The sequence below is a fragment of the Rhinolophus ferrumequinum genome, chromosome 19, assembly GCF_004115265.2.
Source record: "Rhinolophus ferrumequinum isolate MPI-CBG mRhiFer1 chromosome 19, mRhiFer1_v1.p, whole genome shotgun sequence".
In the NCBI taxonomy this organism is placed as follows: Eukaryota; Metazoa; Chordata; class Mammalia; order Chiroptera; family Rhinolophidae; genus Rhinolophus; species Rhinolophus ferrumequinum.
In genome coordinates, this window is record NC_046302.1 from 5,578,890 (window position 1) to 5,596,575 (window position 17,686).

The 17,686-nt window shown below is 39.2% G+C and overlaps 1 protein-coding gene across 2 annotated transcripts in view; it reads left to right on the forward strand.

The window, feature by feature from the left end:
* Positions 1-403: 403 nt before the first annotated feature.
* The window catches only part of SPIRE1 (spire type actin nucleation factor 1), a 228,606-nt gene continuing 211,323 nt past the window's right edge, over positions 404-17,686 (forward strand). Inside the window, exon 1 of one of the 2 annotated variants that reach the window (XM_033087714.1) lies at positions 404-1,308. In XM_033087714.1, the coding sequence (XP_032943605.1) occupies positions 969-1,308 (340 nt within the window). In that variant the 5' untranslated portion in view covers positions 404-968. The remainder of the gene's footprint in view (positions 1,309-17,686) is intronic. The other variant, XM_033087715.1, reaches the window with a different exon arrangement.

A 17,686-nucleotide genomic window follows, 5' to 3' on the forward strand; every position in this document is an offset into this window, starting at 1 on the left:
TGATGACAGTGGTTATTGGAGACATTATCTTATGGAGTTGTACGAACATTACAAATGAATCCGGAAGGACGCTGAAACCAACGTCTGCAAATTATTTACAACATGCTTATATCCGAGGCAACTGATCTATGCACTTGGGAGAAGTCAGTAAACAAAACCCATAAAGATCTCTGCCCTGATGGAGCTTACTCTGAAGCTGGGAGAAGAGGAGGTATTCAGAAATGAACAGACGTCTAAGTAAATTATATAGCATGTTGATGGCGATAGCTATCAAGGAAAAAAAAAAAAAGCAGGGAACAGGGATGAGGGCGGGACGAGGCCCGGGGCAGTAGCAAGTCGGCCGGTCAGGAGCAATCACACAGAGGCTTGAAGGAGGGCTGGACAGGGCCCAGCGGGAGGCCCTGAGCAGGGTCCAGCGGTGGGCCAGAGTAGGCTGGGGGGCAGGGGTAGCCCAAGGCCGGAGCGGTTCAACAGACCTTTAAGTTTTTAGGAATTTACTCCAGGGTAGGTTCGAATTCCTAATTACACTTTCAGCAAACCAGTTAGAGGGTGACTCAGTGACCCGCCCGCTTTGGCAGTGGTAGTGACAGGGGTGGGTGCGGTCAGGGCCGCGGCGGAGCACCGGCGGGAACCCCTGACGGTGGGGACCCAGGCGGAGAGGCTGCGCGGCCCCTGCACTGAGCGTGCGGCGGGCGCCGGGCGGGACGCGCGGACGCCATCGCGTCGCTACGGGCTGGCGGTGGCGGCGGCCTGATCTGGATCGCCGCGGCGTCCTAGCCGCCCTCCGCTTGCCCACGGTCGCCCGGACTCTCGCCCAGTCCCCCGCCTGGTCCCCTGCGGCGGCGCGCGCGGCCGGGTTGGGCGGGGCGGTTCCGGGATGAGGAGGCGGCGGCGCGCCGAGACGATGCTCCGCAGCTGAAGAGACGCCGGCACACGGCACGGCGGCCAGCGCAGCGCCGACCCGCGGGATGTCTCAGCCGGCCGGCCCCGCCGGCGGCGGGGAGCCGCGGGCCGAGGCGGCGGGCGGCGAGGGGCCGCCGGACCCCGGGGAGGCCGCGGGCGCGGCTGGAGGTCCGCAGGACTCGCTGAGCCTGGAGGAAATCCTGCGGCTCTACAACCAGCCCATCAACGAGGAGCAGGCGTGGGCCGTGTGCTACCAGTGCTGCGGCTCCCTGCGCGCCTCGGACGCCGGCCATAGCCAGCCCCGGCGCCGCGTGCGCTCCGCCGCGCAGATCCGCGTCTGGAGGGACGGCGCCGTCACCCTGGTGCCCGCCGCCGGCGACGCGGGACAGCTGCCTACCGCTGCGGGTGAGGCCTCGGACTCGCGTGCCCCCCACCCCCGGAGAACCCTCGCCACTGGTCCCTTTTCCCTCGCAGTCCCGGGCCCTGCCCTTCAGCCCCGCGACCACCTCCCCCCACCTCCTACGGGAGAACCCCTGCTGAAGGCCCCTTTTTTCCTCGAAGTCCCCGGGCCCGGCCCTTTCGCCCCGCGACACCCCCATCTCCTACGAAAAGACCCTGGCCACGGCCCACTTTCCCAGCCGGCTCTAGGCCCTTGTGCCGCTTGACCCCCACTCGCCCCCCACCCCCGATTTCCTCCCTCCACCTCCCCCTTCCACCTCCCACGGGAGACCCGGGCCTGGGGTCCACGGCGGAAGGCGGTACTGGCCGAGAGCGGGTCCCACGTAGGTCAGAGCAGGGGGTGCGGGGCGGGCAGCGGCACAAAGGGTCGGTGAGGAAGGCGTCTGGGCGGGCCTGGGCGTGCGCCCCACTGCAGGGCCACTGACCTGCCAAGGGTGCTGGTGATTGTATAGACTGTCATAGGACAGCTGCCCTAGGCTTGTTTGGGAAATGGTGTGGGTTGGGTCCTACGGATAAGCTATGTATGCATACTTAATATGCCCTGGCTATTTACTTGTGGTTGCATTTGTGATGTGATAGGTGCTATAAAAGGTTCACGTGAGATCTTGTCAAGGATACTTAATTCTGGTGTCAGGAAAATCACACCTTTTGGAATGAGTAGTCAACTAATGGTAGTTTTTAAAAATTTGCAACAATGTTTTTCGTTGTGGAAATATAAGGAAATCTGAGCCCTGAGGGGGTTTCTGCTATTTTGAGAAAAAAGGGAGGAGACTAAACAATGATTTTAACTTATACATTAACTATTTACCTGTATAATGAAATTTGTTAATTTGTGATGGAAAAACAAGCTTGTAAAGTAAAAAGTTAACAGGGTGTCAGATAAATAGATAAAATAGATTTTAAGTCATTGTCTAATGTAAATCCTTCCAGATTATCACCTACACATCAACATATAGCTAGGGCTTATTCAAATATTTATTGACAATGAAGAGGTTGATTGTATAGGTTTTTCCTGTCAGTTTTTATCTAATTCAGTCTTTTGAGAGGCAAGTATGTTAAAAACATAGGAAAATAATCCACCCTCACTTTTAGAAAGTTGATGGAAGTGTCAAAATGCTTAAGGTGTAAGATGTAATTCAGAACTAGTCAGTAAAATGACATTTAATGAAAATCCTTATCTAAATTGATGAAATAAAGAACATTCAAGATTATGTTGTCAGTTCTTTCAATTCTTCCAGAACATTTATTTATTTTTAGTGTCAGGTAAACACATTTTATAATTTTTATTTATTTAAATCCAGTCTTTATGATTCTTTCAAAATTATTTCAAACATTTTTTAGTTTATTTGATGTGTTTATTGCTTTTAAACTTGGACTTTATATTAGTGGGAAATACAATGTATTTCCAACTTATTTACAATGTATCAATATGATATGAAAAGATACACTTACAAAACAGAGCAAAGCCATGCCTTGAGATCTAGTGTTTCCAGAGGAAAATGGTTGTGTGCAACCTGCATTTAGAAGCAGCACTGTTAGTGGTGATTTCCGGAAGGAACAAAACCCCCAGTTTACATTGTCTCTTGAACTTAATCCCTGAAGAGTGTAGTTTAAATTTTATTTGTGGACCTTCAAAGACTATTGAATTATGGTGGTAGTTTTTTGTAAAAAATCAGAAACTTATGTTGAAATGAATTTTTTTTGCATTATTAATATGAATGATAACATGTTGACCTCAATATATTCTGTCTTTATGGAGAGAATAGTAGAGTTATTCCCTGCAGCTGCTGTAATGGACCTGTAATCCATCCTCTTCCTTCTTAGTTCTGCTCGTGACCTCTGCTCCCAGTTGTGGAGAGAGCCCAAAGTTGTTGATTATAGTCTTGAGCATTTTAGATTTTAGGGCCGAGGATTGAAAATCTTTGCTAAAGTCATACTAAAATATTGTTTATATTAGACATTTCATTTCCTCCTAGGATTTAAGAGTATTTGCATGGTTATGAAGGCATGCTGTCTTCTGAACATTTAATCTTGGTTCTTAAATATGCTGTTTAATTTGCTACTGTGCACACTTGTATGAATTCTGTTTTTAAGGAAAAATGGTAATTGTGACACCAGCATTCTAAGAAGCACTTTCATTTTCATTGTAAGGCGTTTCACATGATTATATATTCTTCGTGATCAGCAGCATTTATATTTTTATATGTTATCCATTGACTTTTCTAACTGGAGGTTTAGGACTTGCTCAATTTCATACTGGTAACTCTTTGAATCAAATTCATGTCTTTTATCCTCTAGATTTTGTAATATTGTGTAATAAAACAGATTTGGTTTGAATTTGGATCATTACTCCTCTCCTTACTAGCTGAGTGACCTTGAGTAAGGTCCTTAACCTCCCAGAGTCTAGCCTTCTCGTCTGTAAAATGAGAACAGATCACTTTCTTCATCAGATAGAGGTTTCATTGAGATGATATATGTAAAGTGACTAACTCAAGGCTTGGTATTTAGCAGGTACTCAGTAAATTTTAGTTCTTTTCCTTCCCTAGTCCTGTGGTCCTTTCACACCACCATGGTGTCTTTGGTCGAGCTATTTGAGACAAATGTCTAGATCAGGGTTTCTCACCCTTGGCACTATTGACATTTTTGGCTGAATAATTCTTTGTTGTGGGGGCTGTCCTATGCATAGGATGTCTAGCAGAATCCCTGGTCTCTAGCCACTAGATGCCGGTAACCCCCTCACCGCCATGACAATAAAATCTCCAGATATAACTAAATGTCCCCTGGGGGGCAAAATCATCCTCTGTTGAGGGCTACTAGTCTAGCAGCTAGATGATGGGTGGTGCCCAGGATTGTATTCAGTGTGGAGAAATGGATTGTGACTGAAATCCTCAAGCAAGTGAATCTTTTCAGCTAGCCACTGATCCCTCTGCTGTTGAGTTGAATGAATGAGTGCTATTGATTCTTACCCCTATCAGCAGTATTACTCCAGTTAGCCTCACAGAAAGAAATAGCACTTCACATGCTTTCCTGACTTGTTTTGGGATTGAATGCAGTTGTACTTGATTTTAGTTCTTGTTAACTTTTAACAGTATTGATACATCCAGAATATTTGCATTCAGTTTGAATTAAAAATTAGAAATACATTATAAGGAAAATAGAAAAATGATGAAAGGTGTGGGAGGCATGGAAGTGAGACCAATGAGGCATTGGAAGAAAACAATGAAGAATGAGTAATTTTATTTAGCATTCAGATATAACTTAGAGCCATATACTAACACGGCCATGAAAGCAGGGTGGTATAGGACTAAAGGAGGTAAAGAAAAAGGAAAAATTAGTTCTTTAGAGAATATCTTGAGTAAAAATGATTAAATTATTAATAAGGATCTTAAAATGGGCGGTATATTTTATGAAGTATTTCTGTGATGACAGGAGGATATGTTGCTTAGAATCAAGAGGGCTTATGATTCTTCTTAGGTGGCTTACTTAAAATTTTTCTTACCCAAACGTTTATGTACTTGCAGTCATAATGAGACTTTTTTGTTTGGTAAAATTTATTATATACAGGTGATGAAGTTTTCACTTTCACACCCTTAATTAATGAGTTAAAGACATCCCACTGCTTGTTAGCCACTGTTTGTCACCAGTGCAGTTAACTGGCATTTAGAACACATTTTGGTATACACATTTTTAGAAAGTAGTCATTAACGGAATTTAGATTATATTCCAGATCTTCACAAGAGTAGGACACTTTTTTTTCTGGGATGACACAAAGAATTATCAATAATAGTAGTATTAGAACTTAGAATCATTGCATGGTCTCAGCAGCCTCTTAAGCCTTAAATACCCAACTGACAAAAGTAACTTTTTTCAGATTTTGGTTTTAAGAATTTTGATGTACCTTTAGCTTTAAATGTATAAAGAACATTTAAAATATTATGACCACATATGGATTTAAAATAAGATTGGCGATAGGTTTTCTTGGGAGGAACAGTGAAAGCCTGTGTGCATACTAATAAAGGGATCCCTTGGTATAGGGAACATTCGGGCTTTGTTTGGGATTTGAAGAGGATATGATCAGTCAAGCTTCTTAGTAAGGTTCATGCTAATGTGGTGGGGGAAATGGTCTTGGAATAATATCCTATTTGATTTTAAGAGAGAATATTTGTGGAGAAGGTTGAAATAGGGAAAACGTGTTTTAAAACATTAATTTTTGTTCTCTCTTAGTATCCTTCTTGAGTATTTGCATCCTGATCATTAAATGAAAGGAACACTTGAAGTAAATGTGTGTGTGTCCAGGGTAAAGGTTGAGGGTTTGTGATGGTATTATAGGCATTGGTGAAAAGCCTTATCAATACAGTAATAGGTAAGAATTATTCCATTTGAACAATATGTCCAAATGTGTGGGGTTAATTCAATTTTAAAAACATGCCTTGAGTTCCTATGTGTAAGCAGTGTTCAAGTTTCCAAGGGTGATGTAAACAAGTCGTTTTAGCATTAAAGAAGAGAAAAATAAAGCAAACACAGTGATAAATTTACTATGAAGCTAATGCAGCTTCAGCTTTAAGCCCACTCATTTACACAGGTCCCTGGGAGGGGCTTTAACTATATGTTCAGATGGTCATTTGCAAAATAAAGATATTTTAGACATAATCAATTCAGATTGCTGTCACCCTTCAACTTCTGTTTAATCTCCGATATTTTTACACTTGTGCTGGATTATGTGGGAGTGGCTACATACATTTTTGGGAGAAATTTTGGAATAGTGCATTTGTGGTTTTGTATCTGTATTTCTGTCTCCTGCAAAGGAAAACAGTGGAAAGAATTTAGGCGTATATGGATATTGGTATTTAAGTAAGTTGGGACTCTGTTGGAAAGCCATTAGCCTCACTGCGTTTTGACTCCACTGTAGAAGAAAAAAAATCATTGACCTACCAGGGACTATATGTTGATAGGAGATGGTAAGTCACACTCTGCCTGTTTTATTTGTAAGGGCAGAATCACTTTCCTGCATCATAGGTTCTGTAAAATGGCAATAGTTTCCATCCCACTTTCATTTTATTTACTATTTGCTTCCTGTTGGCTAAGTAGAAAAAAATGAAACTGCCTTCTCCCAGATACTTGTTTAAAACTATGAGGAAAATATTGCCTGTTGCCAAGTATAGTGGGGTTTTTTTTTAAGTAAACTGTTTATTTTGAGATAATTTTAGATTTTTTAGAATAGTTGCAGAGATATACAGAAAATTCCTGTGTACCTCTCACCCAGTTCCCTTAATGTTAACATCTATTAATGTTACGATACTGTGGTGTAGTTGTCAAAACTAAGAAGCCAGTGTTGGCACATTACTATTAACTAAATTGCAGACTTCTTTTGGATTTTCCTAGTTTTTCTTTTAATGTCCTTTTCCTGTTTCAGAATCCCACCCAGGGTACCATATTGCATTTAGTCTCCTTAGTCTCTTCTGGTCTGTGGTAGTTTCTCAGACTGTTTTTTTTTTTTTTAAAAAAAAGATTTTATTGGGGAAGGGGAACAGGACTTTATTGGGGAACAGTGTGTACTACCAGGACTTTTTTCCAAGTCAAGTTGTTGTCCTTTCAATCTTAGTTGTGGAGGGTGCCATTTAGCTTCAAGTTGTTGTCCTTTTAATCTTAGTTGTGGAGGGCGCAGCTCAGCTCCAGGTCCAGTTGCTGTTGCTAATTGCAGGGAACGCAGCCCACCATCCCTTGCGGGATTCGAGGAATCGAACGGGCAACCTTGTGGCTGAGAGCCCACTGGCCCATGTGGGAATCGAATCGGCAGCCTACGGCGTTAGGAGCACAGAGCTCCAACCACCTGAGCCGGTGGCCCCTCTCAGACTGTTCTTGTTTCCCATGACCTTAACAGCCTTGAGGAGTACTGGTCAGGGGTCTCGTAGACTGTCCTTTTGCTTAGGTTTGCCTGATGTTTTCCAGACTAGACTGGGGTTATATGTTTGTGTGAAGAATACCAGAGAGGGGAAGGGCTCCTATCATCGCATTAGATTGGGGCACATGATATCCATGCAATACTCCTGGTGGTGTGAACCATGTTTGCCAGGTTTCTCTGCTAAAGAGTTACTACTGCTCTTACCTTTTCTACACTCTATTCTTTGTAAAGGAGTCACTAAGTCCAGTCTACATTTAAGGAGGGGGCCTCCTCATGGAAGGGTGAAGATCTGTTTAATATTATTTGGAATTTTTCTGTAAGGAAGATTTGTCCCTTCTCTCCATTTCCTTATTTATTCAATCATTTATATCAGTCTGGACTCACATCTATTTTATTATACTTTGGTTGTTTTCCATTACCATGTTATTTGTTTTATTGCTGAAATTGTTCCAGTTGTGGCCAGTGGAGGCGCCTTCAGGTTGGCTCCTGTGTCCCTTTGACATGTAGCCATCCTTTTGTGTTTTTGAGCATATCCTTGCTTTCTGGCATTACAAAATGCTTCAAGGGTTATTATGTTGTTATATTTTCTGCCTCAGCCCTAGAACTAGACATATCTCCAAGGGGCTCAGTGTTGGGTATGGTTGTTGCTACTGGGATGGTTTTGTTTTTAATGAAGACATGTTAAGTGGTTTAGTTATTTTTGGTGTTCAGACTTTGTTAGATTTGGGAAATATCTCTTTTTGGTATCTCACTTTTACTGGCACGCCTACCACTGTCTGTATTTCGTTCATTCATTTAACATTTATTGAATATCTTAGAGTCAAGTTGAATAGGAAGGTTCAGAGAGAGCAGTCTGTACAAAATGTTTATCAGAAGGGAGAGATAACTTGGGAACTGAAGCCAAAGGAGCCTATATTGGGGGATCAACTTGGATATACTGGAGCTGAAGGGAAGTCATTGAAATGTTGCCGGGGGTCAAAGATGGATTGACTGAGGTAGGTGGGTGGTCAAGAATTGGTGACAAATCTTGTGATCATTGGCCTCCTTCTTGCAAGTAGTTATGGATATTCTGGGCTACAGGTGTCCCTAAAACATGCAGAATGTTGGCGATCAACCACATTGAAATAGTTCCCCATTTTGTAAGCATATATTTTCATTACTGCTCTGAAGTACATGTGGATAAAATACACTATTTGCAATAAGTCCATAAAATGTCTTAATCAAACAAACAAAAAGAGATGAAAACCAAGTATGACTGGGCAAGAGATTTTTGGTCTGGGTTAGGTATTTCAGATTGTTACAGGGGAGCACGATTACTTTAGGGACAAGAAAAATACTGATGTATATAAAGCCATGCAAATTAATTAGGAAACATGGCAATATTTTCCTTATTTCTAACTTCTGAGTGGCAGTATAACAAGGTCAAGACAAGGCAAGATTTGCTTCTTCCTGCATTGAATTTATTGGACTTAACTGGTCCAGCCTTTGCTCTTATTAGGTCGATATAGCTAACTAGCATTGTGTTGATTTTTAAATATATCAAGGATAGACATACCATGACACCCTGTCTTGTTTTGCTGCTTGCATGACCCTCATTATACAAAGAACGTACATTAAGAAAATATTACACAAAATGTTCACGTAATTTAAACACATTTCATCTAGTTACAGGAAAGTTTAATGGATATTTTTTTGTTTTAGTGATGATAGTCTGGTGATGATGTGTTGGTCAGGATCTCTGAAAGACTTTTTTGGTGTATGTTGTGTATATTTGAAGATAATTAAAGAATTGACCACTTTTCTTCTGTCTAAAAGTCTAATTTCTTTTGACATTTCCTTCTCAAAAATTATTTCCTTGGGCTTTTCCCACACATTTTTCTTTTTTTTGGAAGTTCAGCATACGCACAGAAAAGTACAAAATTGTTAGTGACACACCATGTAAACACCATCCTGATTAAGAACAAAAGAGCACTATGAGTAGCCCAGAAGCCTTCTACATATAATCATTGGCTTAGTTTTATCACCATTGATTGGGCTTACTTGTTTGTGAACTTTGTATGGAATCTCACATTATGTGTTTTTTGTTTGGCTTTTTTCGCTCAACTTTATGTTTGTGAGGTACACTACTTGTTGCATATAGCATTGTTTGCTATATCAGGGCTGACAATTAAGTTCGGGAATGCATCCTAGAAAAAGTGCTACATACCTCATTGCTGAATATCACTATGGTCACCTTTGAAGTACTCCCCTTGGGAAGCTATGCACCGAGGCCAGCTAGTCCACCCTTCAAAACAGTTTTGGAACTTTTTCTGGAATGGTCATCAGAGCTGTCATCGTATTACCCTTGATGTCCTGAATGTCATCAAAATGTCTTCCTTTCAATATTTCCTTTATCTTCGGGTAAAGAAAGAAGTCATTGGGAGCCAGATCAGGTGAGTAGGGAGGGTGTTCCAATACAGTTATTTGTTTACTGGCTAAAAACTCCCTCACAGACAGTGCCGTGTGAGCTGGTGCATTGTCGTGATGCAAGAGCCATGAATTGTTGGCGGAATAGTTCAGGTCATCTAACTTTTTCACGCAGCCTTTTCAGCACTTCCAAATAGTAAACTTGGTTAACTGTTTGTCCAGCTGATACAAATTCATAATGAATAATCCCTCTGTTATACAAAAATGTTAGCAACGTCATTGCAATAAGTTCATGAACTTAATTGTCAGACCCTGTATTGTATTCAATTGTGTGAAAATACTGAAATTTATTTACCCATTCTGCTGTTGATGGCATATGAATTGTTTGGAGATTTTAGCTATTTCAAATAACACTGTAAATACTCTTGAACATACTGGGGGTGCCAAAAAAAATGTATGCAAGTGAACACTTTGGTCAACGTTGCTCAAGCAGTAGTTCGCCCTAATCAGAAGTGTCTGGACCCTGATGGTAACCACTTTGAACACCTCTTGTAATTGCAGAGGTCAAACTTGACTTGTACTCATCTTTTGTTATCGGTATTTATTGAGTATTACAATTTTAATACAGTTTTTTTTTCCTTAAAATGTGTATACATTTTTTTGGCACCCTCTGTATATATGCACTTCTGTTAGGTAAATGTCTAGGAGAATTGCTGGATTGTTTGCATGTGTGACACTTAAGTTTTAGTAGATATAGCCAAGCAGTTTTCTAGAGAGGTTGTTTCAATTTACCTTTCCTTACTAGCAATGTGTTATGCCACATCCACTCCAATACTTAGAAATGTCATTTAAAAAAAAGAAAAGTTTTGGAGCGGCTGGATGGCTCTGTTGGTTAGAGTGCGAGGTCTGAACAACAGGGTTGCCGGTTTGATTTCCACATGTGCCAGTGAGCTGTGCCCTCCACAACTAGATTGAAGACCGTGAACCGCCGAACTTCCGGAGGGGTGGCTGGATGGCTCAGTTGGTTAGAACGCGAGCTCTTAACATCAACGTTGCTGGTTCAATGGTGGGCTGTGCTGCCTGCAACTAAAGACTGGACTTGGAGCTGAGCTGCGCCCTCCACAACTAGATTGAAGGACAATGACTTGGAGCTGATGGGCCCTGGAGAAACACACTGTCCCCCAATATTCCCCAATATTCCCCAATAAAATAAAATAAAAAAAAATAAAAAAAAGTTTAGCTATTCTAGTGGGTATGTAATGGTATACACCTCATAATGGTTTTAAGTTGCATTTATCTGATAGTAATCATGTTGTACCTTTTCATATATTTATTGGCCATGAGGATATCTCTTTTGTGAAATTCCTGTTCAGGTCTTTTGACCATTTTTCTATAATATTATTTTTTTTCTTATAAAATTTGTATAACAAAAAAGTGACCATTTAATTTAATGGCATTACTTATATTCACAATGTTGTATAACCATCACCACTATCTATTTTCAAATTTTTCTATCACACAGAGACTCTGTACCCATTAAGCAATAACTGGCCATTCTCCCCTTCCCCACCCCCAGGTAACCTTTAATTACTTCTATTATGGTTTTTATTTTTTCTCATTTTTATATGTTCTGATTTTTATATACTCTGGATACGAGCTATTTGCCAGTTATATGTATTGTAGATATCTTCTCCAACTCTGTGGCTTTCCTTTTCACTTTGTTAATGGTGTGTTTTGATGAATAGAAGTTTAGTATGGTATCACATTTTCATTGTAATTGAACTCAGATATCTTTCTAATTTTCATTGTGATTTCCTCTTTGATGCATGGGTTATTCTGTCAATTTTTACTTGTATATTGAGGCTATATTATTAGGTGCATACAAATTTAGACTTGTAATATTGTCTTGGTGGATTGACTCTTCTATTCATGTGACTATAGGTACATGTGTATAGTTACGCCAGCTTTTTTTTGATTAATGTTTGCATGGTATATTCTTTTTCGTAATTTTACTTTTAACCTTTTTATATTCTTACATTTAAGTTGTGTATTGTACAAGCACAATATAGTTTAGATTTGTTTTTTATCTGATATAACAGTCTTTAATTTTAAACTGGATTGTTTATTCCATTTACATTTAATATAATTACTTATATTTGGGTTTTAAAATATACCATCTTATTATTTGCTTTGTATTTGTCCCACCAGTACTACATTCATTTTCTCTCCCTTATCTTCCTTTTGATTAAGTATTTTTTAATTGTTAAACTATCATCCTTCACTTGCTTGCCTATTGTAGAATAGCTTTAGTATTCTTTTGGTAGTTGCTTTACAACATGCATTGTTGACATTTTGTTAGTCTTGTATAAATTACTAGTTGTATTATTCTCCAGACATTGCAGAGATTTTTAGAACACTGTAACTCCATTTATCTCCTTTTGCTTTTTTATGATTGTTGACATGTATTTGAGTTTATCATAGATTTTTAAATATGACAATATTTTTGTACAATTTAATGTTCATTTAGATTCCTCCACATAGTTGCACTTTCCATGGTCTTTGTTTCTTCCTGCATTACTGTACTATTTTCTAGGATCGTTTTCCTCCTGCCTGAAGAACTTCCTTTAGTATTTAGTGCAGGTCTGCCATTGTTGAATTCACTTAGTTTTTGTTAGTCTGAAAATATTTCTATTTTGTCTTAATTTTTAAAGCAAATTTTTTTTAAAATGTATCTCACAGAAAATAGAATAAATCATAAATGATGAATTTTCATAGTGTGAATACACTCGTGTAACCAGGACACAGATTAAGGAACAGAACATTATTGACGTCTCAGAAGGCCTGCCTGTGAACCCTTTCAGTCACCAACCACCCAGGAATCACCACTATCATGACTTTTAGCACCATAAGTTTTGCCTGTATTTGAACTTACAATATAGAATCAACCAGTATTATACTACCTGATTTCTAACTTCTGTCTCTGAACTTTGTGAGATTGTTCCATATTGTTGCATACAGTTGTAGTTTATTCATTTAATTTTAGTATTATATTCCATTGTATGAATATATCATAATTTGTCCATTCTACTCTAGATGGATTTTAGATGTTTTGGAGCTTATATTTGGATATCCAGTTATTGGATAGTATTAATAACGCTGCTGTGAACATTATTAAACATGTTTTTTGGTGAACAAATGTAGCATTTATGTTGCGTGTATACCTAAAAGTGGAATTGCTAGTTCATAATGTTTGTGTATATTCAGCATTAGCAGATATTGTCAAAGTTTTCCAAAATGATGCACCTTACAAACTTTAAACATTAAAACTAATCTGGGACATTAATGTAAATTTAATAAGTATGTGACCAGTGTCATGTATATGTAAAGGCTGTATCCCTAATGATAGCAGTATTTGCTCGCTCATATTTAGCTTCTGAAAACTGTGACTCTTAAATCTTTTTTACATCACTTATGCTAATTCATTTTTTTTTAAAAATTGCATCTGTTGTCTTTTTCCCTCATACTTCCCACTTTTTTCCCTGCCCAATCTAATTGGAAGTCAAATTTCTATCTAGTATACTCCCTTAATGTCTTGTATTTCTGAGAGAGAAAGAAATACAAGGGGGTGCCAAAAAAAAAAAAGTATACAAGTGGACACTTTGGTCAACGTTGCTCAAGCAGTAGTTCACTGTAATCAGAAGTGTCTGGACGCTGATGGTAACCACTTTGAGCACCTCTTGTAATTGCAGAAGTCAAACGTGACTTGTATTCATTTTTTATTATAGGTGTATATTGAGTATTACAATTTTAATACAGTTTGCCTTTCTTAAAATGTGTATACATTTTTTTTTTTTGGCACCCTCTGTATATAGATAAAGGTGACGAGTAGTGGTGGAGTGCCACTAACAGCCACCTTGGCCATATCTTCCTGGATTTTAGTGAAAATACCATTTTAGAGGAATCTCCTGTTACACAATTTCATTTATTGATTTCACCAGTATTTGAGTGCCTTCTAAGATGCACTAGATGTTAAGGAAAGCAAAGAGGACTAAAGTGCACCCGTATCTCCAAGAAGATCACTGGTACATAAACTAACACAGTACAATAATTCCAAAATAATAGAGACATAATACAGAAAACTAGGTGAGCACAGAGGAGAGAGTGACTGACTGCGTGGTGTGATAGAAGGCAGGTTTCACAGTGCAGGTCTGTTTTCTGGAGGTTTTGAAGGATGAGGAATGGGATTAAAGGAGAAGGACATATTAGGCAAAAGCAACAGTAAGTACAAAGGTTTAGATATGTGGAAGACCTATTCAAAGGACAGTGTAAATGGATTGTAGTGTGGTAACAACACCTACTTCCCCATACCGAAAATAGACACTGCTTAATCAGTCATTGTATTTTTGCTGCTAAATTTATAAGCAGCTTCAGACTTCTCCACGGGGTGCTTCAGGCAGTCATTACCAATTATTTGGAGTTGGCACGTGAGGTTAAACCGGTTTGTCTTCTCTGCAGTAGGCATCCACTGCGTCTGGAGCATAGGATGTGTGTGGGAGTGGTGGAGAATGAGACAGGCTGGGGAGGTTATGTGGGCTGGGATCAGATTATGAAGGACTTTTTGTGCCATACCATTGAGTTTGTATTTATAGTCTGTATAGGCAGTGGAGAGTCATGTAAGGATTTTAGCATCAAAATGATGGTAGCAGATGACTTTTTTGGAAAGATAACTATGGGAAGTTTGTAGAACATGGATTGAACTGGTAAAACTGAGGGCAAAGACCCTGTAGGCATTTCATGCTATCATTAAATCTCAGTAGCCTTTAAGTTGCCCAACCAGTAGAATATTATGGCTGTTCAGACAGGAGATGATGGAGGTCTGCATGAAGGCAATAGGAATAGGGAAGAAAAATCAGATTGAGAGATATAGGAAACAGAGCAGCACATGGCTCGTAAGTTTTTGATGAAGGAATCTTGGAAGGCTCTCAGACTTCCTGCCTGGATGGTAGGGAAGGCGGGGAGGGGCAGGATAAGGTCGGAAGATGACTTACACTTGTTGGAAATTAAATTGCCCTGGAAAAAATATTTTTCCTATGGAGTCATGTTGATTCCTACCAAGTTCCTTTCCTCTTGTAGAAGGCTGCAAATCAACTGTTTAATGTCACATGGTAACATGGGAAGAACATAAGAGTAGACTGCAGAAAATGTGGTTTTGATTCTTGGTGCTCACACTTATCACTTAGTTATAACTGCAGGCAAGCCATGTAACCTCTTTGACTCCCTATGTCTTATCTGTAAAATGGAAATAATGTATGTGCAGGCCTTCTCACAAAATTGTTGTGAGATTCAAAATTGCTGTGAGTAAGTTTATATGAGGGCATTTTGTCAACTCATACATACTGCACACATATGTTCTCACTGAGCAATTTCTTACCTTTGTAAAAAGATGAATATTTCGAGATACTTTGGTTCAAGATTGATAAAGAACTTCTAAAACAGTCTTAAATAAATATGCTTGGAAGTCCACAAAATGATTCTTGAGGCTGAAACAATTTGAAGTGTAAGCCTTCATCCCATCATTAAATCTTAGTCACCTTAGGTGCTACACTAGGTATTTAGCATACGAGATGTGGTCACAAAATTTGGTGAATGTTTAAATAAAAAATTAATTTTTTACAATTAAAGATACATTGCCATTAATCCCCCTCAAAATACCCACCCTCACGTCAAACACACTTATCCCATCGCTCTTGCTACTTTCTGAAGTAGTTCTGGAAGTCCTCTTTCGTGAGTGTCTTTACCTCATCCTCCATCATGACAGTGTTCCATGTCACACATCGCATCTGGTATGGCAATTTTTGTCAAATAAAAACATTATGGGGTGTCCTCATCCACCTTATTCACCAGATCTGGCACCATGTGTCTTCTGGCTCTTCCCTAAAGTCCAAATGACCATGAAGGGAAAGCGTTTTGAATCTATTCAGGACATCGAGGCAGCCATGACAGCGCAAAACTAAAGACACTCAACAAAAGAAGACTTCCAGAACTGCTTCGGAAAGGGGCAAGAATGATGGGTTAAGTGTGTTTGAAGCAAGAGGGAGTGTTTTGAGGGGCATTAATGGCAGTGTGTCTTTTACTGTAATAAATTTTTTTAACATTTAAACATTGACCATATTTTTTGATTACACCTCATAGATTGTAATGGGCTGTGAAAAGCCTGGCAGAATGTCAGGAAAAGTTAAATAGTGTTTGACCACCATTTATAGTTTTAAACGATTTCCATGTAAATATTATGTGTTCTTGAATTTGGCTTTTCCTTAACTTTACCACTTTTTAACTTATTTGATAGTCACTTATTAATAATTTAACTTAGCCTCTTAAAATCCTTTGGGGAGTGAAGGGAGCCTCATTTACATTGATAATAAAAATAATGTAAATATAACTTTTCACCTAAACTCTTAGAACCAATTTCATTTGAGATCTGTAAGATAAGATATAGCTTAGATGAAACAGTTGGCCCATTTATTGCCTGATGTGTATAAAATTAAATTTTATTGGTGGGGAATGATTAAAGTTCATTAAATATTTGTTTAATGATAGTTGCTCCCTAACTCTGACCTTTTGTGATTAATGATATATATATTTTATTTGTAATTTAAAGAACTTATGGTTTTACTCATAGGTATAATAAAAATGTATAACTCATGAAGTTAGTTACAGAAAGGTGTTTCTTGAATATGTACATAGTAAAGGTTAAACAACTGAAAGTGTGTGCTTGGGTAGTTTTCATAATTTAAATCATATATACATAATCTTGATAAAGGGTAAGTAACATACTCGGATAAGTGGATATGGATGGCAGTTATGATGCTCTATCTAAAAGAGCTAGAGTTTGGGGATAGAAGTACCTGAGATACCTCTCTGGCAGGTACCTCTTGGCTAGGATGGTCTCATACATGCTCAGATGTCACAGTGGCAGAGGAGAGTCTCAGAATAGACAGAGGTGTGTATAAATGCATGAAAACCAGAATTCTTCAATTGGTAGGAAATATGAGACTGTTTGGGATTGGCACTTGCTAGTCGACCTCTTTTTATGGTTTAATTTGGGGAGATTCCACTCCAAGTTCTCCTTGTTCTTGAAAAATGTGATATAGTGCAATGATCTCAGTGTATTTTTGAGGTCTCATGATATTGAAGCACAATTAATGTTTGAATTAATATCACATGGGAAAAATTTAAATCCAGATCCATACTGTTTACAGAAAGAAACACAACTTCCATTATCCCGTCCTCTAGCAGAGGAGTGTCAGAAATGTGGCATCAGCACTGTGACTCCCTTCTCTTCCCGTGGAAAATGTTGCTAAATGATCACGGGCAACTCCCAATTCTTTAGAAGGTAGCATTCTAGACAGCTACTACCATCCAATTAGAATTGTCACAAGAGAGGAAACCTATTTTCTATACAAGCTTTGAGTTTTGCCAAATTACATAAAATAAAGGTAATATTTGAGTTTTGTTGAAAAATGTTATGCGGAAACTGAAGAAATTATTTTTCAGTGGAAAATTACTTCACATTTAATGATATTCTATGAGATGATATAATGCTTAGTTAACTAAGGTTGCTGAATAGAAAGAGAAAAATAACACTCTCTTTATTTTTAGGAAATTATATTATTAGGAATATAATAATTAGGAAAACTTATTTTTAATATAATTTAGGAAATTATATTATTAGGAATATAATAATTAGGAAAACTTATTTTTAAAACTTCCATTTTAGAACAGGGTCGGTTATAACTTGGTTACTATAGTGCGTGGAATATGTTGGGAGGGCTTGGGGTCTGCACCAAGCTTACTCCTAGATTGGGTGGTGGTGGTAATGGTTGTGAGACCTAACTTCATGGAGGGACAGAAGCCAGGGGTGTTAATTCTGTAAAGCAACCAGCCCCTAAGAAGTCCAGTTGCAGGGCTTGCTCATCTGTTGAGCAAGCAGAACCAGAGGGGTAGACAGTAGCTGCA